General features: G+C 49.7%; 4 protein-coding genes across 8 annotated transcripts; all 4 read left to right on the top strand.

The window, feature by feature from the left end:
• Positions 1-5,176: 5,176 nt before the first annotated feature.
• LOC120821383 (E3 ubiquitin-protein ligase TRIM39) lies at positions 5,177-12,448 on the top strand. Its single transcript, XM_040179842.2, has 8 exons — positions 5,177-5,337; positions 5,905-6,359; positions 6,944-7,135; positions 7,276-7,371; positions 9,204-9,437; positions 10,339-10,486; positions 10,889-10,915; positions 11,216-12,448. The coding sequence occupies exons 1-8, from the start codon at positions 5,247-5,249 to the stop codon at positions 11,752-11,754; spliced, it is 1,782 nt and encodes a 593-aa protein (XP_040035776.2). The 5' UTR covers positions 5,177-5,246; the 3' UTR covers positions 11,755-12,448.
• A 480-nt stretch (positions 12,449-12,928) lies between these two features.
• On the top strand, positions 12,929-16,967 carry LOC120822811 (E3 ubiquitin-protein ligase TRIM39). Of its 4 annotated transcripts, none has more exons than XM_040182740.2 (7): positions 12,929-13,018; positions 13,708-14,636; positions 14,978-15,073; positions 15,164-15,394; positions 15,629-15,776; positions 15,856-15,882; positions 15,977-16,967. In XM_040182740.2, exons 2-7 carry the CDS (start codon positions 13,752-13,754, stop codon positions 16,528-16,530), a joined length of 1,941 nt encoding a protein of 646 aa, XP_040038674.2. In that variant the 5' UTR covers positions 12,929-13,018; positions 13,708-13,751; the 3' UTR covers positions 16,531-16,967. The 4 variants fall into 4 exon arrangements, with proteins under 4 accessions (XP_040038674.2, XP_077961584.1, XP_077961585.1 ...); XM_078105458.1 differs by having other exon boundaries at positions 13,000-13,018; positions 13,711-14,636; XM_078105459.1 differs by having other exon boundaries at positions 13,004-13,018; positions 13,563-14,636.
• Positions 16,968-17,725: 758 nt separating this feature from the next.
• On the top strand, positions 17,726-20,058 carry LOC120822813 (E3 ubiquitin-protein ligase TRIM47-like). 2 transcript variants are annotated; one of them, XM_040182743.2, is made up of 4 exons: positions 17,726-17,858; positions 18,159-18,888; positions 19,034-19,264; positions 19,362-20,058. In XM_040182743.2, exons 2-4 carry the CDS (start codon positions 18,352-18,354, stop codon positions 19,407-19,409), a joined length of 816 nt encoding a protein of 271 aa, XP_040038677.2. In that variant the 5' UTR covers positions 17,726-17,858; positions 18,159-18,351; the 3' UTR covers positions 19,410-20,058. The 2 variants fall into 2 exon arrangements, with proteins under 2 accessions (XP_040038677.2, XP_077961586.1); XM_078105460.1 differs by lacking the exon at positions 17,726-17,858 and having other exon boundaries at positions 18,038-18,161; positions 18,266-18,888.
• Positions 20,059-20,084: 26 nt separating this feature from the next.
• LOC120822812 (E3 ubiquitin-protein ligase TRIM21-like) lies at positions 20,085-23,557 on the top strand. The gene is made up of 7 exons (XM_040182741.2): positions 20,085-20,341; positions 21,070-21,641; positions 21,769-21,864; positions 22,023-22,256; positions 22,330-22,477; positions 22,558-22,584; positions 22,668-23,557. The coding sequence occupies exons 2-7, from the start codon at positions 21,072-21,074 to the stop codon at positions 23,216-23,218; spliced, it is 1,626 nt and encodes a 541-aa protein (XP_040038675.2). The 5' UTR covers positions 20,085-20,341; positions 21,070-21,071; the 3' UTR covers positions 23,219-23,557.
• The last annotated feature ends 556 nt before the right edge of the window (positions 23,558-24,113 follow it).

The following is a 24,113-nucleotide window of genomic DNA, read 5'->3' as shown; positions in this document are numbered from 1 at the left end:
TAGAGCCGTGCTGCCCCCCCCCCCCCTCCCCAATGACCAGTCAAGTGGCAGTAAACGTCCCATGTCAGTCCCACTCATTTGATTGCATTTGACTTTAGTGGGAAGTTGTCAGCGACAGTAATGAATTCTCGAGTTACGGCCTAAAAACACATTTCTTTTTCTGTCGTTCCAGTGACCTTTGACGACCAGAATTTAATCAGTTTGTCCTCCAGTCAGGGTGGATGTTTGAGCCAAACTTATATAAAAAATGAATTCCTTCCGTTATTGCGTTCAATATAAAAAGGATGGAGGACAAATAAAAACTAAACTAAGGAGACCAAAGAAGCAAACATGATAAAATAAAATGAAACATACACACTAACACGCTTGAATAGCGAAAAATTGCCAATTTTCTTTTGCAGTTCTTCTGCCCGCCTGTGTTCTAAAAAACCGCAGTGCACTCTGGGTGTTTTTCACTCGCATCGACTGACCCGATTTTCCACAAGCTACGGCGGCTCAGAATGATCACCAAGGATCAACGGCAGTGAGGCACGTCTGAAGAATTCTGATCAATTTCCCAATGAAAGATCGATGAAGCGATGCTGCAAATGAAGCCCGTTTGAATGTGGTGATTGGGAACGATGGAGATGCTTGCTGGGTACCTTCAGAATTGCACTGAATTGATGTTTTATTTCACCAGCAAAAAAAACAACAACAACAACCAGCTCGACAAAAACCACCGTTTTCCACCGGCTTGTTCTGGGAATCTGTGATATTGGAGGGAACGATCTCACACGTCTATTGAGCCACATGATCTTTAGCCTCAAAATGTCTCTTGCGATCACACGACAGCGAGACACGCCGCGGGCCTTTTTGTCCTCCGCGGCCCGAGACAAACACGTCCAATCGCGCAAGCCGGCGCGGGACAAGACGAGTCGGCGCCGGGTCTGATCTCCTCTTTTGGAGGAGGAGGAGACGTCAACGCCGCTTTCAGCGGGTTTAAGCCGTTCGGAGGCAGAATTGGGGTTTAAAGGAAATCCCACTTTGGCCCCGATTGCCGATGCTTTCACGTCTCAAGAAAGAGATCCAACAAAGGCCGTGCGATGCATGACGCCGCGTTACCGGAATCGGATGTGATGCAGATATTACCGTGAAAACGTTCCCTCTCACACACACAGGCAGGAGAAGGCACATTTAATGAAGCCTGCATCACACATTTCATTTTTAAATCATGCTTCAGATATAATTCATTCTGGGCCAAAGGAGTTCGGGTTTAATTAACCACGCGGGGATGGTTCGGCTTTCCCAGCATTGATTTGTTGCATTCACACGTGCAGGAAAAGTCTTAAGAGACTTAAAAAAAAAAATCCTCATGCACCAGAACCTTTGCACGAAGATAAAGAGGGAATAACGCATGAAGCGCCGGTCTTGTTCGTGTGCTGCTGCATCAGAGCGATGACTAAGACCGACGTGGTGCAGGTGATGTCACGGCGCCGAGCAGAGTCGGGAAAGCATGACGCTCGCCTTTGAGCTGCTGCTGCGCTACGGCAACGTCAAGACAATCAAAAAACGCAGAGAAACCCGCGTGCAGCTCGGCGCTTTGGGGCGGAACGCTAACATCAGCGGGCTAACTGATGCACTCGTAGGCCTTTGTAGCCAAGAGTTGGATAAGAAGACTGATGCTTGCGCTTGACTGCATGTATTTTATTCTTTTCACCGGCGTGATCCAATGATGCGCTCGGTGGTTGGACTCGGTTGTTACCGATTGTTGCACGTTTACGTCACTGATCGTCGACACTTGATCAACACTCTCAGGGCCCCCCCGTCCTGCTTTAGTGCCCCCTGAGCCCGACGCTGTGTCCGTTGGCCGCCAACCACCCAGCCGGCATTAGCGCAACGTCTCCCAGTGAGGGAGACTCTCCCCGCCGGCTCTCTGCGGCGCTGCCGAACACACCACCCCCACCCCCCCACACACACACCACCCCCACCCCCCCGGAGGAGGTGAGAGCATCGATACCCTCTCTGAGAAACCAGAGAGCAGAGGGAGGGCGGGCGGAGGACGACACGGTGGAGTGAGCTGGAGGCGGAGGGGGTGAGGGGAGGGGAGGATGCAACATGCTGCGATGCGAGAGGACCCAGTGGTTTCATTTGAGAGGCGAAGCTGCAGAAGAGTGAGAGGGGGGGGGGGGGGGGGGGGAGAGTGCGTAGACCCCACGCTGCGTTTTCTTGAGAGAAGACCCGTCCGCAGCCTCTCTGGGGAGATCTTCAATGCACAACACGGGACGAAGGGACGGGGGGTGAGAGTGAGAGGTGGAGGGGAGAGCAGGTGGGGGCTAAGACGGGAGAAAGACTGGTGTCGGATTGCAGCGAAGGGGAGAAAATACAGGACGCATCTGAGAGAATAACGAGAGGAGCGAGTGGCGTCTATTTATAAACCTGAAAGAGAGGCTCTGGATTGAGTTAGACGGAATGAGGAACCGGCAGAACAAAAGGGAGGGGGGGGGTAAAAAGAGGAAGAGAAAAGACGAGGCAGATGGGTGAAAAAGATTAAAAGAGAGCCGGGAGCCGCTGGTTGGTGATGGGGGGGGGAGAAAGGAGGGGCGGGGGGTGGGGTGAGGGAGGAATACATTTACCTTGACTGACACTGCGACAGGGAGAGAAAGCAGAAGCCCCCAAAATGCAGCTCCGCATCATCATGCGACATCATCTCTGCAGTGGGGCTACATTGAACATTACAGCACGCGCACACAGCGTCGTTGCACTTGTTCAGATCTACAGCAGAAACAATAAAGTTATTCCTCCCATGGGCAAGTTGTCAGAGGGGCTCAAACGAAAATGTGTCCTTTAACTGCATTGTTTTGTAACTATTAGCCGGTGAAAAATGAAGACGGGAGCACAAAAGAAACGGAGGCAAATGAAGACATAAGAAAATCAATAATATGCAACAGATGGACAAAGGGGGGGGGGGGGGGTGACATTTGCAGGAGGAGAAAAGGATGATCAATAACGCCTCAGATACCCACACAGGGACGTTTTGGGAGACCGTCCCGCTGAATAAGAATGATCGATGCCGTCAATAAACCGCAGTGCACAGAAATCCATCTTTGTGAGAGCTCCGTGGGGGGACGGGGGGACGGGGGGCTTTTGAGGGTCATCATTTAGATGCATAGTCCAGGATCACATACAAAGACATATGACATAAGCCGCTGCATCATGGAGTCAACTTGGCCAAAAGGTAAAGGGCAGCCCCCCCCCCCCACAATATTGATTACTTTTGTTGAATCCCAGCCTGTTCTGCTGTTGTGCTCACACGTTGCCACGGGCGACCGCGTCACTGTGTAGGGTAAAAAAAAAAAAACGCAGCGTGACTGGAGTGTCTGCGGGCGGCGGGCCGAGGCCCCCCACTAGTGGCGGAGATGGAGGAACGCAGCCTCACACACGCCGCAGTCCGCAGTACGGCGGGGAAAAAAAAGAACGTTCGTACGGCAGTGAAGTAAAGACATTACATAATCATTATGACACAGCGGGATTCTGGGTAACGACGTGCAAAAATGGCCGTTCACGTGAGCGAAACACCAACTTTAGGTTCCTTCTGTGGATGTTTTTGTGTTGCTTTCAGTCTCTTTCCACAGTTGTGTGTCAGTCAGCGGCCTCTCGTCTCTTTTTCAGCTTTTCCAAGTGACATTTTGTGGTTGAAGGTCGCCCCCCCCCCCGCCCGCCCCGCCCCGCCCCCTTGACATTTTGGGCCCGTGGGCCTTCGCTCTGTATTCCATCCACGACCATTCAGTTTTACAGTGTGGGCCACGCGGAGCGCCTTGTTTAATGGCTCCATTCCAGGGATCACGTGGTCATTGGTCATTGGGACGAGAGAGAGAGAGAGAAGCGATGAATCCCCCCCAAGAAACAAACCAAGACCACTTCCCCCGTTGTCCCCCGACTCGCCTCACCCGAGAGTCACTCACTCACACTGCACAACGATTCGTTACGGTTCCCTGTGACCAACGACCTGTCGGGGTCATTTTGGGTTGCCATTAATGTGACGATGAAAAGCTTCTTGTGCGGTTTGTCCCCCGAGAGGATGAATGTCATACGAAGGTGGCTCGGGCAGGGCAGCTGCTCTGACGTCTTTCTGAAGACACGAGGAAGTGACCTCCGCGTCAATGAAAGCACAAACTCTCCCAACCGAAATATTTAGGCGGGGGGGAGGGGAGGGGGGTGAGGAGGAGGTGACTAACTGCAAGGCAGGACCGGGGGGAATTCATCTGTAGAGCACATTTCAACAGCAAGGCAACAAAGTGCTTCACGTAAAACACGTGATCCTACCCGATAGCATTTAGCACTAAATGATAGCATTTAGCATTAGCTGTTACTTCCGTTCCTGCCAATGACTTATTTTGAATTCGACATTGTCGAGCTTCTAGTTTCTAGTTTCCTGCAGTGAAGACAGAAATGATGGTAAAGGTCCGTATCAGAGAAGCTATGATTCATTTTAATTATGAGTAAAGGCCGAGTCGGCCCGACGGATGAAACGGCAACATCTCGGAGCAAAGTCGATTCATTAAAAAAAAAAAAAGACAGATGTATTTGCTTATTGCTGCGGTTAGCAAGCTTCTTCCAGTTAGAGGCTAAATAATTTAACAGGCGAAGCTCGCTTCAAATGATTCAGCAACACTCAGTTTGTTCTGTCCAGCTGTATGGGTCTCCCTGCGTTCGGTTCAGCATTAGAGATGAAGGAATAATTGATCACGTTTGCATTTGGCTCCGTCAGACTGATGCAAACAAACTGAAAGAAAAAATTTGATGATGATGCTTTGATCCCTGCAGGTGATTTAGCATATTGAGCTGTCTGTTACCAACAATTTATGAGCATCATTTATCTCTATAATTATTATCTTCAACCGCAGTGCTTAAATGCGACAAAGTGCAGGTTTGACATCTGCCGCTTGCAAATTTGGAAGTTTTCCGTGTGATTTCTAATTGAATTCTATAAATCACGTTTCTTTAAAGGCATTTCTGGGAATGTTTGCACAAATATTCATGAGACCTTCAGGGGTGCAATCATTTTACAGCAGTTGATATCATTTAAGACAATAAATAACGGGCAGAAACTGATATTATTTCCAGACACCTTTCAGGCTCCCTGAGCAGAGAGCCGGAGCAAACGTCACTTTAGGACTCCGGTGTGTGATAACAAAGGGTGAGGAGGAGGGAGGAGGGGGGAGGCATGTGTGAACGGCCGGGTGTGTCGCGCCGAGAGTGGGAGGGACATGAAGGGTTTCAGCAAGAGAGCAGCGCCTGTCGCCGTGGGCCTCACAGCAAAGTTCGCGAGACGGAGGACGGCAGAAGCAAACATGCAGAGTGAGTTCTTCTTCTTCTTCTTCTTCTTTATTTCACGCGCTGGCATCAGTGATCACTTTCTCTTGTGACTGCGGCACACGGTGTGTTTGGCTCTTCTTATGTACAGAGAGAACGAGTAATGAGACGTGTTTGTCTCATTCAAGTTGACTTTAAGTCCCTGGTATGTTCACTTTCTAAAAACAATGTGTATGTTTAGGTACATTCATGTGATATATATATATATATATATACACTACACTTGTGTTAAATGAAAAACAAGCGCGATCAAAGGTAACAAAAGCAGTGTGTTCTTGCTGTAAGTTTCCAGCGGCTGTGGTGTTTTCTTTTAAACCTGAATGTTCCTGAGTTTCTGCATTCCTCTCATAGTTTGTCGCCTACCTGCACTCAGTGACGGCGTTTAATCCACTTCCTACTCTTTGTGGTGCCCAGTGCCCCCCCCCCCCCCCCTCCACCGTGACTCTTTATCGCATATTCCGAGGGCCAGAGGGCTCGTATCTGTGTGCAGACTGACCTTTGACCCTGTCGTAAACACCGGCACTGTAAAACTAACTGACCCTTCCCGCGCAGACATGAGCTCTCCGGGAGGGAGCGTCCTCACCGAGGACCAGTTCACCTGCTCCATCTGCCTGGAGGTGTTCGTGGAGCCCGTCTCCACGCCCTGCGGACACAGCTTCTGCAAGGCCTGTCTGCAGGGCTACTGGAACCACAGCAAGAAGTTCCTGTGCCCCATGTGCAAGAAGAGCTACTCCAAGAGGCCCGAGATGAGCGTCAACAGGGTCCTGGCCGAAATCTCCTCCCAGTTCCAGGGGCTGATGCTGGCCGGAGGGGCCCCGCGGGGGTCCATGCTCAACCTGGCCTCGGACGCCAGCCCCGGGGGCTCCCAGGCGTCCGACGGCGGGGATTTCGCCCGGGCCGGGGAGGTGCCCTGCGACGCCTGCATCGGAAGGAAGGTGAAGGCCCTGAAGTCGTGCGTGAGCTGCCCCGGGTCCTTCTGCGAGGTCCACCTCCGGCACCACAAGAAGGTCAGTGCTTCCCTTCTGCTCTGATGCGTTCTTCTGTTCTAAAGAGGGTTGTACCTGAACGCTGCACGGCATCCTGTGTGTAAGGTTGAGGGTGTCCCATCCAAGACGCTTCTCCCTTGTGACTCCACAGTCGAGATCGCGCAATCGTAAGAGAATGTCTCTCAAAGTGGTACAAAATATGTCATGCATATACTATAGTTTTACACTACAGCCACATATTCTACTGTAAAAGTACTATTTATAATATAGTAAAGTCAAAAGGTATTTAAATACTCACACAATCGATGAAGGACATGAAGACTGTAGATTATTCTTTGCTCACTTTACTACTCAAGTGTACAAATAGAGTATTAATCTGAAAATGAGCACAATGACTGTCCTCTAGAAAACCTTTTTGGGCAATAAGATTTGCTTTTCTACATTCTACATTTCTGTAAAGTCCTAAAGCTTGTAGATGAATCCGCAAGATCATTTTTTTTCTCCATTCGATCCTTGATGGCAAACCTAAATATGTGATGATCAGCATCATCTCAGAGCTTCGGGTATCAAAACCCCTTACGTTTGCCCATCTAAATGCCTCCCAGGTAAAGTCCCTGGTCTCTCACCGCCTGATCGAACCCACCTTCCACCTGGAGGAGAAGATCTGCAAGAAGCACGAGCGTCTCCTGGAGGTGTACTGTCGCACGGACCACGTCGCCATCTGCGCGGTCTGCGCTGAGTCCACGCACAAGTCCCACGACGTCGTCTCCGTGGACCACGAGTGGAAGAAGAGGATGGTGAGCCGTCTTTGACCTTCTGATGATTAATGGGCTGGCGTGCGAATGGATTATGAACGCGTACGCTGTCCTAAACTCGCCCGGCGAAGGGCCCGACCGCCGCCACGTGACCTTCAATTGAAAGGTTTTTCTTCTCGCAGAGTAATCTGGCCAGGAAGAAGTCGGAGGTCAAACATCTGATCAAGGAGAGAGCCAAGAAACTGGAGGAGATCAAACAGTCCATCAAGGTCATCAAGGTGAGTCTCCACCTTCAGCGATTGTTGAAGCACAGCATGTTTCAGAGGGCCGGTGTCCGTGAAGCGGGAACCAATTCGATCAAATCCACCTGAAACTGGGTAATTTAACAGAAGGTTTAACTGGAAGGAAATCATGAAGAACACTGAATGTAAAACGATCAATAACAGATGTGATAAAACATAATGAATCCCCCAAAAACTGTAATTGGAAAGGGATTTAAAGACGCTTAATTAGGAACCTGTTTATTTCAAAACGATTAAAAAAAAAAGATTTAAAGAAGAAATAATGGGAGAAAGTGATATGTTGGTGAAACAAAACATTTGATCCAAGATCTCTCATCAAATTCCTTCTATCGTTGTAGATACTATGAGCTATAAGAGGACGGCACCGACTGACTCATATCCAACTTCTTCCCTCCCTCGAGCCCTTTGCGGCCGTGGCGTGTTCCTGCAGTGCGTGTTCCTTCCTCCTCCTCCTGCACGTCAAATATTTGCCCAGTCCGCTCTCGCGTAAAGCTTTGTTTGCTCTCTGATCCGGGAGAGGCGCGCAGAACCTCAGCTGGCCTTTTCCTCCCCCCCTCCCGGTAATTCAGACATACCTTTTTGCTTCTGTTGGAAACGACGCCGCAGGTCTGGTGCGACGAGGACAGTTTGTTTTGTCTCTCGTCTGCCGACTCACAACCGGTTCCAACCGGTACGACCAGCGGCCACAATTACCTGCTGGTTTCCCCACACCCTGTTTTTACCGACGGCCTCGTGACCATGAAAGCCTTCCTCCGGCGCGTAGAGGACGACCTCACCGCTTTAGACCCTGTAGAATGAAAATAAAATGCCCTCTAAAGGAATAGTTTCCCAGCTTCAGGGCTTCTCTCAATTTCCTCTCAATGTGTCTAATTTAAAAAGAACACAAGGAGGATTAAGTTACCAGACGGTCAGGATGGTCACGTATGTGTGTGTGTGTGTGTGTGTGTGTGTGTGTGTGTGTGCGTTTACTGCGCAAACACACTGAACATGTGGACGATAAAAATGGCAATGATGGATAAAAATAAACTTTATATTAACGAATAACAGAGGAACACAATCCTGCTCGGAGGAGTCGCAGTGTGACATCGAAACACGTTTCAGTTTGAGACAAAAAGCTTTGCGATCTCTCAGGAAAAAGGCATAAAAGGGGTGTGTGTCACTACTGAAACCGCCGCGATCCACCAGTTAATTTGATGGACTTTGATGTTTCTATTTTAGGCTCGAACCGCGTCACAGGTTTGGGAAATATGCAGGCCTGAAGGCGTGGCGAGTTCATCTGCAGCAAACCCTCAACGCCAAATAACTTCAAAGGGATCGATGCGTAAAAAAAGAGAAACATGAGGGGATGTAGAAAGGTATTCATGTGTACGATTTACAAAGAGCCACTTGATGAAACGGATTACACACAGTTTGAGTTCAGCATCGTGAAGCCGGTAAGAGTGGAGGACAAAAAGTCCCAAACTATATGAGACATTGATTCTATCAGATATGAGTAATAATTGTACTTCCTATGAAGTTTGTGGATCTATACATTTAAAAAACAGTCAGTATCTAAACAGAAAATCTAGTTTGTTACTCTTAAGAGTCTACATTTCCCATAATGCAACTAATATAATCCTATCATCCCTCTGCTTGCTAGATGCCCCTGTTACAGATCATCAGGGTGTCTTTCCTCAGACTGTAGCAAGACGATTACATTCATGTGTAGACAGCAAAGACCTCTCCGAGTGCTCTTAACTTCAATGTGCTCGACCCTACACCTCACTGACCTCCGCCCTCCCCCCCCATCACGTGCCCCCGCCCTGCAGACCGGCTCTCAGAGGGAGTTGGAGGAGAGCTGGCAGGTGTACGCCGAGCTGCAGCGCCTGGTGGAGCAGAGTCAGGCGGAGCTGGTGGAGCTGATCGCCACGAGGCAGCGGGAGGCCGAGCGCCACGCCCAGGAGCTCGCCCGCGGTCTGGAGAACGAGCTCAGCCAGCTGAGGAGGCGGAGCAACGAGCTGGAGGCCCACGCGCAGACGCAGGACAAAGTGGTCTTCCTGCAGGTACGGAGCTTCGATCATCTCACGTGATCCAAAAGTCCAAACATCTACAGTCCGCATAAACATTTTGCAACGTCAGCAAATAATGGAAGATTGCCCCACTCTTTTTCTCTTCAGCTTTTGACTTTAAATGATTGATTCGAAAAAAACAAGACTACAACCCAAGTGTCAATAAAAAACAAAAATGCATGCTGGCATATCAAGAATTATTCATTCTTCCAGCCTGCAGCCTAAATACGCAGGATACTTAATATGTATTTAGGGCAGCAAGGGAGCTAATTAGCTCAAATCCAAATGCAGCTGCAGATATTCAACCCTAGCAGACTTTACGCTCTTATTAAAATGTCAAAACCACACTGCAGCAATATGCATGTATTTGAAATCATTTTTTCCTACCTTCATTATTCATCCACATAATGTCCACGCTGCCAATTACCCCGCGGCCCTGTATGGTAGCGGTTGCTAGGAGACGGGTACCACAACATCAAACGCCTCTAGGAACACAGCCAGCTGTTGTGAAGGTTCCCCCCTGTGCATTTACCCCGGACTGTTGATGGAGATAAAACGTTGATCTCTTTTGCTTTTTTTCCCTCTCATGAAAGAGGTCTTTGAAGTCTGCAGATAGTGTGAGAGGAAGCAAAGGCACGCAGCCACACATGTTTGGCAGAGCAAAGTTGAGAGCACATGAAGACAAATACGGTCACTGTTCTGGATCTGGAACATCCTCTGTTATAAACCTGCCTCTCCTCTTTGATCTGATGAGATGCATCTGCACACCGTCCAGATGGTTTAACCCATATAAACCATATTTAGTGCTTTTTTTTTTATGGGAATAGACTTTATATCCCCTGAGGGATCCTTCCATCTTAGATTCACTTCCCTGCCGCTGTCCTACTTCTCGTAGAACCTGACGATGCTGTCGGCCTCGCCGGAGCCCACCGATTGGTCGTCGGTCAGCGTCAACACTGACCTCTACCTGGGCACCATCCGCTCCTCCGTCAGCGGCCTGGTGGATCGGCTCCAGGAAGAGCTCAAGAGACTGTACGGGAAAGGTGAGGGCATTATTAGGTGTTCCTGTTATTTCGTCCATCCCCTCTATGGCTCTTTGTAGCCTATTGCCTTTCAAAATAAGAGTCACATTTGCAGATTATCCGACACAATCCATACCCAGATGCAGGTGCACCAGCACTTATAAATAGATGAGTGACTCATCATTGCACATGCACCCCCCCCCCCCCTCCTACCCCCTTCACACATTCACACATACAAGATGGTCGGACAGATGGAGATGGAGATGGTGTTGATGCCGCAGTTCACCGTCGCTTGGAATTGATGGAGGGCTGAGTGACAGCAGCACATGTCTGGAGCTCTAAACCCACGCGAGCCATCTGCTTTGACTTTGTCTCTTTAAAAGAATCACTTGTTGACTACGTGTCTCTGTCTGTCTCTCTCAGAGCTCCGGAAGGTCCAGAACTATTCCAGTGAGTAAGACTATAACATTTGACAATCAACTATTTTAGGAGAAAGCAGTTTGAAGATCACCAACAGTGTGAGGAAACCTCAAAATGTTCAGTTCTCCCCGCAGTCCAGAAGAGGACCCCGTTCCTCCACATCCTCAAACTCCATCCAGAAGTTTAAAGCCAGTCAAAGATTGTGAAGTTCACCAGTAACAGATCAGACTTAAATTGATAGATGTGTGTTCTGCACGTGAGGTCCGCTAGATTCCAATCAAACGACCAATTGATAAGACATGCTGACTCATGCTGACTTGTTCTGTGCAGCTGAGGTGATACTGGACCCGGTCACGGCCCAGAGGAACCTGGTCGTGTCCGACGACGGGCGGCAAGTGAGATACGAGGAGCGCAAGTCCGTCCACGCCGAGGGCCCGCGGCGCTTCAGCCCCGCCCTCTTCGTCCTGGCCCGAGAGGGCCTGGCCTCCGGGCGCCACTACTGGGAGGTGGACGTGGGGCGCAAGACGGCCTGGACGCTGGGCGTGGCCAACGCCACGGCCCGCCGCAAGGGCGAGATCAAGCTGAGCCCCGAGGGCGGGTTCTGGTGCCTGTGGCTGAAGAACGCCGAGGTGAAGGCCCTGGCCTCGCTGCGCCTGCCGCTGCCGCTGTCGGCCCCGCCCACTAAGGTGGGCGTGTTCCTGGATTACGAGGGCGGCCAGGTTTCTTTCTACGACGTGAAGGCGCGTCTGCATCTCTACACCTTCGTGGACACCTTCAGCGAGAGTCTGTACCCGATCTTCAGCCCCTGCCTCCACCACGACGGGAAGAACTCGTCGCCGCTCCTCATATCGCCGGTCAAACACACCTGAGAGCGAGGAGCCAATCACAAGTCAGAAAACCTCCAGCAGAGATTTGTAGCTCAGGTACTTTTAAACAGCACATTTTTTTCTACGTGAAATTGAGGCGACCTTACGACGGTTTAAACTGTTGGCAAAGCGCTTTACCTCAAAGCGCCCTTCCAACCAATGAACTGAAAACACGGCGCGTTGTTTGCCAATCAGCACCAGTAGAACCATCCTCGCCGTACTTTATGGACACGTTGCACAGTACTGATCCTTTATTGCGTATTACGGAGAGATATTGATCATTTAGTTACTCAGTTACTTACCGTACCTCTCCTCTCAGATTCTATATAAATCAAGCTGATATCTTGGAGTAAAAACATGTGAAGGACGAGAGAGGATTATTCTGACCTTTTGACCTTTTCATCTGGGCGTGTTGACAGTAAGGCTGTACTTCCATATTTGTAAGTCTTTGGAGACTTCACAGAAGAAAGGAAGTTAAATAGATTTACTGTCTGAAGGCCAACTGGACCAGAGGACAGATTTTTGTACATGTACGACTATAATATTGTTTTTTAAGGGTTTTTATTTCCTATTTTATAATCTGTGATTGTTTCAGGGCTGTAAAAGTATGTTCTGTATTTATATATCAAATATGTTCTTTTGTACTATCAATCAGAACTTGTTCATTAAAGAATAAATTCATTAGTCACCAAACAAAGAATTTACGGTGGTGTTTTTTTTTTAACTTGCACTGTGGTCAGGGGGCGTGTCCTTCTGGCGGCGCTGAGCCGGGGAGGAGGGGCCAACTTTGAGTTTCATGTCACAAGCACAAACGTCGCGATCTCATTTTAGGACGCAATCGTTCATGTTTATGGCAACGCGCTAAGCTAACATAGCTACATGCTAAATACCTTTTACAGGAGCTTTTCCTCTATTGCCTGAAAGACGGGTTCCACTAATCAACCCAAATACACAAACTAAACCAATTTGATATTTTAAATATATAGCTGAGTAAGGAAAAAGTGACTGAGATCAACAGGCCCCTCCGGTTGTGAGAGAAGTGAAACATAAATGAGCTTTATAAATAATTTAAAGTGCACTGCGGGGTGTAAAACAGTCCCCCTGTGAGGTCCATGTCCAGGGGGGGGTATAAATCTGTATCTGGGGTAAAAGGAGGGGGAGGGGGGAGGTGTATTTTGGGTCTGAGGTGTGTGTGTTAGGGGGGGGGGGTCCCAGCCTGTATCTCATATATCAGTACACAGCGGAGCACTGAGGCAGCTGCTCTCGGGTGAGTGTCCCCGTGTCTCTGGTTCTCTGTCGTGTCCTCGTCCTCTCCGGCCTTTCCTTTCCGTTTAGCTCCTCGCGGGAGTGTTGGTTGTGTTCTTTTATTCCGGTGAAGCTGATTAAGAGCTGTGACCAAAAGTCGAAAATGTGTTTTTAAAGAAAGACTTAAAATTGAACTACAAATTAGTTTGCTCGGAGGCTCGAGGTGTCTGCAGGTCAAAATAACCCAGATTACAGTTTAGAGCCGGAAAGTGGCTGAAATAAAAGTGGCTGACTGGGGCCGATGCTTTTGGAAAGACGTTAATCCCGTCTTTGGATACCGAGGCCTCAAGTTCGAGAGCTGCTTGTTCCAGGTCCAACTCACTGACGCGCCGCCTTCAAACTAATCATACGGGCAGGATATATTTAGCTGCAGTTCGAGCGAAGACGCAATACGTCTTCTTTAAAGAGATCTGCTTGATTTGTTTGTTTCATTGATGTGATGAGCTCGTCGCAAAAAGTATATCAGCGTCACGTTTGCCAATAACGATATTTCTATCTTTATAAAGGTCTAGGATCAAAGTAACAGCTTTAAATGAGCTTATAAAAAGCCAGAACATTAATTGATAAGCTTTTTCTAACAATAAATGGATCCTGTCCATGTGCGCACGCACGCCGTCTCGCCGTCTAATCCGAGCGACCTCGATGTCACAGCAGGTTTTGATGCCCCGCTCGGAGGCCGGTTGCTGGCGCTGAGAATGACCCTGCCTCTCGGCCGCGCAGGAATGGCCGCCAGCGGGAACCTCTCCGAAGAGCAGGTGCACTGCTCCATCTGCCTGGACGTCTTCACCAACCCCGTCTCCATCCCGTGCGGACACAACTTCTGCCAGGGCTGCATCCTGGGCTACTGGAGGACCAGCCCCTTGTACCAGTGCCCCATGTGCAAAAAGTCCTTCCCCAAGAGGCCCGACATCAGCATCAACACGGTGCTGAGGGAGATCGCCGAGCAGTTCAAGGAGATCAGGGTCAGGGGCGCCGAGGACCAGGAGCGCGAGCAGGCGGAGGACGAGATGGAGCGGAAGGGGACGGCGGGACGAAGGAAGAAGGAGGACGAGGAGAGGCTTCTGGAGAAGGATCAGAAGCAGCAGGAGGAGGAGGAGGAGAGGAGAAACAGAGAGAAAAAGCCTCATCTGGAGGAGTTACCACCTCTGATCCCCTGTGTGCCCGCACCCCTGATCCCTCCTCCTCCACCCCAGGCCACAGACAAGGGGCCCCACCCGCCTCCGCCGCCCCAAACACCACCCACGCCTTCACCTCAGCTCGCGGCTTCCTCACCCCCGCCCTGGGAGGAGGTCCTCTGCGACGTTTGCCTGGGGGAGGGCAGGCCCAAGGCGGTCAAGTCCTGCCTGGTGTGCCTCACCTCCTACTGCGAGGAGCACCTGCGGTCTCACGTGGGCAGGTTCACCATGCACAAGCTGATAGAGCCCGTGGCCAACATGGAGGACAGGATGTGTCCCAAGCACCAGCGGCTCCTGGAGCTCTTCTGCAAGAGGGACCAGACCTGCGTGTGCGTGCTCTGCACGGAGACGGACCACCGGGCGCACTACACCGTCCCCGTGGAGAGAGAGTGGACGGAGAAAAAGGTGAAAACGGATCCCGAATCACATCACTGCACATGTGGTCGTCAAGTCAGAGCCTTGTTAGGCGTTTTAGAGGGAAACCTACTGTGGACGTAAAACTGGAAACAGAACAGGAAACTGTTCAATGAATTTATCTGATTTTCCATGTTCAGCTTTAAAAAAAAAAACTTTAGCAGTCTTATATGTAAATATATAAATCACATTCCTTTCAAAGAAAGACGTAAGACACGTTGAAACAACATTTTGGGGAGGTTTTAATCCAAAGAGGTATCAGAGAATGAGAATGATGCCTCTGAAGGTAAAGATCACCGCGTGTACGTCTCTAATCGACTCGTTGGTTGCAGGCGCAGCTGAAGAAGACGGAAGTGGACGTCCAGCAGATGATCCGGGACAGAGTGAAAAAGGTGGAGGAGATCAAACACTCGTTGGAGCAAAACAAGGTGAGCAACGGTGTCAAGGTCCAACGCCGCCCATTCAGCGCTGTCATCTGACGACTCTTCGACGCGGGCGTTCCTTTGGCGTTCCTCCAGGCCAGCGCCCAGAGGGAGGTGGAGGAAAGCGCGCAGGTGGTGTCGGACCTGGTGCGCTCCATCCGGGAGACTCAGGCCGAGCTGGCCTCGGCCATCGAGGAGAAGCAGCGGCAGACGGAGAGCTGGGCCCAAGGCCTGGTGGCTGAACTGGAGGCGGAGATCGGCGAGCTGAGGAGGAGGAGCGGCGACCTGGAGAGCGTGGCCCGGAGCGACCACATCCACTTCCTGAAGGCGAGCGAGCGCTTCGTTTCCCAACACAGAGGTGTTTGACAACAGGTCTACAGAGTAAATGCGGGTGGTTATGATTTTAGGGGGCCTAATCATGGTAAGATTACATCATCCATCCCTCGCACATCATGTGACCTTCCCCCTGTTCGGGAGGCTGCCGATCGTTTCGGACGTGCTCTTTTTCCTCGAGCGGGAACGATGCACCAGCGTCGCTGTCGTGTTTTTGTGTCTCCGCAGAGCTTCCCGGCCCTCAGCACCCTTCCTTCCGTCAAAGACTGGTCCGAGACCAGCGTTCCCACGGACGTGTGCGTGGGGACGATCCGGAGGTCCGTGGCCAAACTGGAGGCCGCGCTGCACGAAGCGATCGGCCAATTGGCTGAAAGTGGTACGGTTTCGTTTTCGTTACACCTGGAATGAGCTGTTGTCTTGAAATAATGTCTTTCTTTTTGTCGTCCCTTCGACAGAGATCAAGAAGATTCTGAAATACAAAGGTAAATCATTTATATTTTTTATGGGTTTTTTAAAAATAATTTCAAAACTCAAAAAACTGGACCCCCCCGCCGACCACGTCCCGTGTCCCTGCAGCGGACGTGACGCTGGACGCCGACTCGGCCAACCCCTGGCTGCAGCTCTCGCAGGACAGGCGTCAGGTGAGACACCTGGGCGCCTGGCAGGACCTCCCGGACCGCCCCGAGCGCTTCGACACGGTGGTCATCGTTCTGGGCCGCGAGGGCTTCTCCTCGGGGAGGCACTACTGGGAGGTCCAAGTGGGGGACAAGGACGACTGGTACATGGGCGTGGCCAGATCCTCCGTCAACAGAAAGGGCCGCATCTCCATTAGCACGACGCACGGCTACTGGGCTCTGGCCATGAAGAAGGGCCACGGGTACCGAGCGTCCACGTGTCCGCCGGAGCCCCTCGCCCTCCCGGCCAGGCCCAGGCGGGTGGGCGTGTACGTGGACTACGAGGAGGGGCAGGTGTCCTTCTACGACGTAAAGGCTCGGGCCCACATTTACACATTCAAAGACGAGTTCAGGGAGAAGATCTTGCCCTTCTTCTACCTGTACTGCTGCGACAAAGCGTCCGATACCATCGCCATTTGTCCCGTGAACGAGAAGAGTCTGATCAAGCAAAGCTAGGGACGCGTTGGACTGCAAGAAGAGGCACGAGAGAAAGCAAAGCCTTCATGTGTATTCATCATGTGTAGAATATAGTCATTTTATGTTTACGCATTGAGATCAGTTCAACATTAACATTGTGGTGTTATGCTCAAGAATATTTTGTTTTTCTTTGAATGAATTAAAAAAACTAATCAGGCCAGTTAACCACCGGCTAGCCAGTGTTATGCTAAGCTAATCATGATAACATCCTGATAATGTTTTATATGGCATCATAATCAAGGGAGAATGCAAACCAAACGAACTGTTCTTCAGAGGAAATGGTACCTTCTGGATCTGTGATGTCGTGTTTCTGTGTGGACTTTTAGTCAAGTGTGATTAATGCTGCCGAGGTCGTACGTTGGGGAGAAGTTTGCTCATCGTTTACAACAATAAACACTCACTCGAATATTCACAAATGTCTCTTTTTTTCAGGCCTCATAGAAACTAGCGGGGGCATGAAGCGGATGACGAAACCGGTTTAGGCCTCTGGGGTATAAATTAGTGAAGGAGTTTCTCTTTCTGTTTTTAAAATACCGACCTGCATGAATATTGTGCAGGTTTAAGATTCAGGTAAAAATGACTCATCGAGCGGCTTGGGTTTCGCTTTGTAAGCAGACTTAAAATGGGCTTCTTTTAGCCGACTTGGCAAAAATCCATAACCACATTTTCGAATGATCACTTTTAAAATCAACCTTTTCGTTCTCGCCTGCCGTGTTACCAATCCAGCAACTTGCTGCTCCGACTGGCGGCCTTTGAAGAATAAGAAAGACAACGCTTAAAAAAAGAGACCCCGTACTTCCCTGATTGACGGGACATCAACGCGTTGAGGAAAAACTCCCAGGTGAGCCGGTACTGAAGGCCAGCAGGGTTCTACGGGCCCAACGGCGGGAAAGATCCAGGTAAGTGTATCTGAATCATCCATTGGTCGGGTGATGATGACGTCATTATAGTGACTCCTTATCAGGCCAGACTGTAATCAACCACAGGTCATTGCACAATGTGGTCTCTTTTCATTTGCATATCCTATAAACATTACTGAGTGTACATTACTGCTAAAACAAATATTTACATATTTGCTGTTGCCCTTGTTTTTGTAACTGCGGCTGATTTGTCATGTGGAAACTTCTCCCGTAACAAGTGTGCGTAAGTTTACGAGCTTACAGGAAATGACAGAGTCCAACAGGGCCGTCCTCTTTACCAGCAGCGATAGGTGTGTCTGAACCTTTTACGCAGGTGGAACCACCTGATCAGACAACACAACTGCGTTAGAGCCTCGAGGAACACAAGCTGCCGGACGCTCTGGAGACGTGAGTCTTATATTTCAGTTTTAACGGTCCAGCATTTAAAGGTTTTAGTCTGTGTTCGGCAAACACTACATTGTGTATCGGTGGTGTAAACAAATAGGTAATACTTTGGAATGACACCTGATGAATCCACAATCACAGGTATTTTGTACTGTTTGAATCACCCTGAAGGAGACTTGTATCTGGATTCCATTGGTCGGTGGAGGTGCGATGGTTAGAAATGACCCGGTGGCTCTGACGTGGTCCTCATCTCTCTTCGGCACGGGTTCCAGTCACTCATAGCTGGAAGTGCTTTCATTTCAGATGGTATGTCTTGTGCTTGTGGAAGGAGTATTTCCACCAACAACACGCACCTTGTGTTTTGGATCCCGCCACCAAGGCCAATTTAATGAAGAAGTACTGTAATTCAGTACTTCAACAGCCAATGGAAGACACCGTCCTCGCTGCATGCTGACAGCCCCCCCAAAATCAGCCCGAGGTCGCACGCCCAGACCCGATGTCCGACCCCCCTCAGTGCTGCATCTGTCTGGAGGAGTTCGCCCGGCCCGCTTCCCTCCCCTGCGGACACCGCTTCTGCCTGAGCTGCATAGGAGAATACTGGAGGATCCACGGGGCCTGTCGGTGCCCACTCTGCAAGGCCTTTTTCCCCACAAGGCCGCCGCTAAACGCGGCCCAGACGCATGGCGCCGGCGCCCCGACCGAGGAGGAGGAGGAGGAGGCTCCGCCTCTGAAAGCCGGAGAGGTGCCCTGTGACCTCTGCCCCGCCAAGCGCAGGGCCGTCAAGTCCTGCCTGGCGTGCCTGGCCTCGTACTGTGCCGCCCATCTGGAGCCACACTACCAGAGAGAAGATCTGGGGCGCCACCTGCTGATCAACGTGGTGAAGAACCTGGAGGACCCCGCGTGCGGGCTGCACGGCAAGCAGCTACAGAAGTTCTGCAGGAGCGATCGAACATGCATCTGCGCCATGTGTGCCCAGACTGAGCACCGGGGCCATCACATCGTCTCCATCCACAGGGAGGCGACAAAGATGAAGGTAAAGTCCGGAGAAACCTCTCCACCGTCAACATTGAAGGGTTAAGTTATTGACACAATAGGAGCAGACACATCTTGGATAATATAAGTGGAAACATGACATTTGAACAAAATACCTATTAAAAGCCCCCCTCCTCCTTACACAGGTGAAACTAAAATGGAGAAAGACGAAACTTCAGCAAGCCATCCAGGAGAGACTGAGCGAAGTGGAGAAAACCGAGCTCTCCGCCGGCCTCGTGGGCACGGGTCCCAGCGAGGAACGGGCTCCGAGCAAAGAGCTCATCGCACGACTGGAGGAGGAAATCTCGGAGCTGCGGAGCAGAAGCGCGGCGCTGGATCAGATCTCACGCGGCGAGGACGACCTCCGCTTCCTGCAGGTTCGGCTTCGAGGTCAAAGGTCAACTGACCACAAAATCGATGAAGCCGCGTGTCGTGTTTTAAAGAGTAAATGTGGTCTCTCTCCCGTCCCTGCAGACGTTTCTACACACCTCCTCGTGGACTGACGCCTTCGACCTTAAATAGTTAGAGACGGATCAGCGGCTGCAAAATAAACGGTTCAATATTTTGGGGAAATACGCTTCTGAAGTGAAGAGTTTGGGAAACAACCCCCATGAAGAAAGAAGATAAAAGGTGTTAATTCCCACAAGGGTTTGTGAGCCAATTAAATGACCTTTGGAAAGAGAAACCTGTTCCCAGTGCTTCCAGTCTCAATGCTAAACTAAGCTAAGATCGCTGTGTTATATCCATTAAACTGATATGTGTGTTTTTCTCGTCCCACTAAAGTGCATTTACCAAAGCTAAACCTCAGACTTTTCCTTCGACTGACTGATATTGGAATTGCAGATCCGTGTTTAGCATGTTTAATAATTATATGCAATCAAAAAGATGATTTGAACAGATTTAAAAAGGAACATTGAAACCTCATGAATTACAATAATTGCCTACATCCATTAGTTGGCCAACAACCTGTTGAGAGTATATATTGTGTGGATGTAACTTATGGCCGGCTGGATGATGTAATTTATGTTAAAGGTCAATATCAGTTTACACGCCTGTTGAGTGTTTTAGTTGTCGTCCCTTTTTAAAATGTCTTTTCTTAATAGAGTCTGAAAACACTGAATATTCATGCTGAACAATAAAGGGTGGAGTTACACTTTTGCCTAATACATAATTAATGATTTTGATCCTTTTCATTCTACCGGTGAAACATTGAATAAAAGGCAGACGCATAAAACCTCATAACAAAACCTTCGCGTGAGTCGATATTGGATCTGTGGGAACTTGCTAAACCTGCAGCCTACGTAGAGGCGATTCACTGACTAATTTGCATGTGCACATGCCTCCCCGACAGCAGGAAGTGACTGTCAGCTCTTTGAAAAGAAATGAAACCTAACAGACAACAAAGGCAGGACTGCTAGAGGAAGGACACGCACACGGAGACGAGGACCATCTCGGTAGGTGAAAGACAGCATCACACTCCGGAGACCCCTTTAAATGTTTTTCTTCCGGGGTTAACGTGTTTTATTTTATCTAGCGTTGTGCGATGCAATAGACTTAAAAATGTGTCCGCTGTTATTTTGTCAGGTTTATTACTTTATTAGTTGGTTCATAGTGCAGCAGGTCTGAACACCTTTTTACACACACACACACACACACACACACACACACACTAGGTGTGTCACCTGGAACGTCCAAGAGCTCCATTATGATCAGAGTGTGGTTTCATCCGTGTTTCCTTGTTCTTCAGAAATGAATATGTTTTGTCATCTTGACTTTTGAAGTATGTCTGTAAATTATAAATCCAGTCCCTTCTCGTGGAAGAGAGACATGGGAACCAGTTTTTTACAGCCTCTCCCTCATGTAAATTTGAAGTTGATAACTTCTGAGGGGTGTAATCAATAATCCTTAATATTGCCGACCCTTCCTAACACATGTTGGGTGTGAAGGGGATTTAATGCAGGAGCACGAGGGCAGGAACTTGAAATGTGGGTTTGTGACTAAAAAAAACAGGAAACACACATTGGATTAACAGGATATGACACTTTAAGCGTTTGCCTGTACCCTGTAGCGCCCACCTGTGGCAACGTTGCCCACTCTTTGACCACCTTTTCGCAGTCTCGTAACAGTCGAAGACGTAATTAAATTCCCAAGTGAGTGACCTCGTGGTGCTCTCTGTCCTCAGACATGGCCGCCGCTCAAGTGCCCCCCCGCGACCCCGGCTCGCTGCAGACGCACCTCACCTGCTCCATCTGCATTGAGCCTTTTGTGGAGCCCGTCACCACAGACTGCGGCCACTCGTTTTGTAAGAAATGCCTGCATAGTACCCTTACATACAAGGATAACTGCCCCCTATGCAAGGATCTTGTGAGGAAGGTCCCGACTGTCAACATCGTCCTGAGAAGCATCGTGGAGGAGATTAAGGCCCTGGAGAAGTCTGCCGATAAGTACACCGGGGCCCCCGGCGAAGTGGCCTGCGACGTTTGCACAGAGCGAAAGCTGAAGGCCAAGAAGTCCTGTCTCGTGTGTCTTGCCTCGTACTGTTCGACGCACCTGGAGAACCACTCCTCGACTGAAAGGCTGAAGGGCCACAAGTTGGTGGAACCCGTGGAGAACCTGGACGAGAGGGCCTGTTTGAAGCACGGGCGCCCCCTGGAGCTGTATAGCAGGAAGAGGGGAGAGTGCATTTGTGCACTTTGCATTGAGGAAGGTCAGGAGGCGATTGTGTCCACTGAAGACGAATGTGACCAGAAGAAGGTGGGTTATCTCACGCAAGGCCTGTTTCATGTAATGACACCTTGGTATTTTGGACAAATTGAGGTATACATGTGTGGTTAGGCAGGTTTTCGAAGGATACTGACTTGCCCTTTTGCTCTTACAACAGGCCAAGCTTGAAAACATAAAGACAGAATTAAACGAGAAAATTAAGAAGAAAAGAACATGGATCGACGAGACCGATACATCTCTGAAGAGATGCAAGGTAAGTTTAGGTCATTCTGGGTTGACCTGAATTGCAGAAAACAAATCAGAAACCTGTCCATCGAAACTGTCAAATATGATACAGAGCACTATGGCATTTATATGGAACGTTTAAACATCAATGCTTCTCCTAACCCTTCAACCCTAACCCATTTCCAGGACCAGCTGGAGACTGAGTGGTGGGATATCGACAACGTGTTCACTGCCGTTGCCGCCATCGTGGAGGAAGCCCGGGCGGCAGCTCTCAGGCCGGTGGAGGCGAAGAGAGACGAAGTGCTGAAAGAAGCAAAAGACATCAAAGAGAAGCTGGAGGCTGAGATCCACAGACTCGAGAAAACCATCTCTGAGCTAGACAACTTATCGGTGCTTGAGGATCACGTCCTTTTCCTTCAGGTGAGCGACTATTATGGTCGGTGTGATTGGATCTTCCTCGGTGCAGCCTTTGGGTTAATCTCCTCTTCCTCAGCGCTACCCAGCTCTTCCGAACCCGGACAACCTCGTGGACTCAACAGCGGTGGAGCTCGACACATCGTTGTTTTTCGGCACCGTGAGGAAAATCACAACGACCATGTTGGAACAGATTCAACAGAAACTTGAGGAGCTGACCTCCACGGGTAAGAGTTGAACCGTGGTGGTAAATGTTCTAATCATGAATGTTACTATGTGGTTCTCACACCGTTTCTTCCCTTCACAGAACTTCAGAGAGTTACAAAGTTCAGAGGTACGTTATTTAGGGTTTTCTTTTCAGAAAATGGGACTTTTTGAGTTCAGATCTTTGGTTGATTTTAATCTCGTACCAAACAGAGGATGTGAAGCTGGACCCGACCACCGCCCACCGTCGCCTCGTCCTCTCCGAGGACGGGAAGGAAGTGAGGGACAAGGGGGAGGACCGAGAGGTAGCCGACGCCCCGGAGAGGTTTGATCTGTTCGCCAGCGTCCTGGGGCTCAACCCGTTGTCCTCCGGGAGGTCCTTCTGGGAGGTGGAGGTCGGCGACAAGACCGGGTGGGACCTGGGCGTGGCGAGGGCCGACGCCAACCGCAGGGGGAAGCTCTCGCTGAGCCCGGACGACGGCTACTGGGTCATCGTGCGTTACGACCAGGAGAAGTACGCCGCTCTGACGGCGCCGCCCATCAGCCTCTCCCTGGCGAATCACCCCCGGAAGGTGGGCATTTTAGTGGACACAGAGGATGGCCTCGTGTCCTTCTACGACACGGCGGCCGGGTCACACGTCTACTCGTTCACCGGGTGCTCCTTCGGGGACGCCGTCCTCCTGCCGTATTTCAGCCCGCACGCCAAACAGGAGGAGAAAAACTCAGAGCCTCTGATCGTTTCTGTTTCAAAACACGGCTTTTGAGAATGTGGAAGAGGGGGGTTCTGGGTAATCCTGCCATTTGTTGCTAAAAGTATGGACCATTTTTGTTCAAACGGTCTGGGTACTTTAGGGTAAAGTGTTGACAAGAGCTACACAAATGATCCCTTATAATACAGGTCTGTAATGGAGGTTATAAAGGTCTATTATAGAAGACTCATTGGAATGTGTAAAATAAAGAGACACATGTAAACTTTTTATGGATGTGATAGGGGACAGTAAGAGATGTTATATGGGTGTCCATGTGTTAATACAATGTATGTTTGATTGTGCTGTCATCAACTTGTTTTAATAAAATAATAAAATATAAGTGATCAAATTGAATCAAATTCCCTTCTCTTTTTTTTAACTTCTGGGGTTTATTAAATCCAACATCATAGTGGTGTATTGGGAAACATCCTGTTGGGACATGTCTGAGCGTAGTGAAGGGAGGGGACAGGAGAAACCGAAAGCAGAGGAAAGTTGCCTTTGTGTCAGAGAGGGGGAGGGGGGGGGGGGGAAACTGAGTATTTTCAACTTTTCTTCAGGCCTAAATAATGACTACAGTCATGCATAAATTTAAATTAGTGAAACACATTTAATGTAAATATATGCATGATTATCATGCAATTGGGGGCGGCACGGTGGTGTGGTGGTTAGGACTGTTGCCTCACAGCAAGAAGGTCCTGGGTTCGACTGCACCCAGTGGCCTTTCTGTGTGCATGTTCTCCCTGTGTCAGGTTAATTGGGGACTCTAAATGGGGTCGCCGTGGTGCAGGGGTGGAGAAGGTGCACCGGGAACCGCAAGGTTGGTGGTTTGAGCCCTGGCTGTGTATAAGTGGTTTGACGATGGATGGATGGCTCATGCAATTGACAAACAATATTGATATTGGCATTGGTA

This window comes from Gasterosteus aculeatus, chromosome 7 (assembly GCF_964276395.1).
Source record: "Gasterosteus aculeatus chromosome 7, fGasAcu3.hap1.1, whole genome shotgun sequence".
Classification (NCBI taxonomy): Eukaryota; Metazoa; Chordata; class Actinopteri; order Perciformes; family Gasterosteidae; genus Gasterosteus; species Gasterosteus aculeatus.
This window is presented reverse-complemented; position numbering and strand designations above follow the sequence as displayed.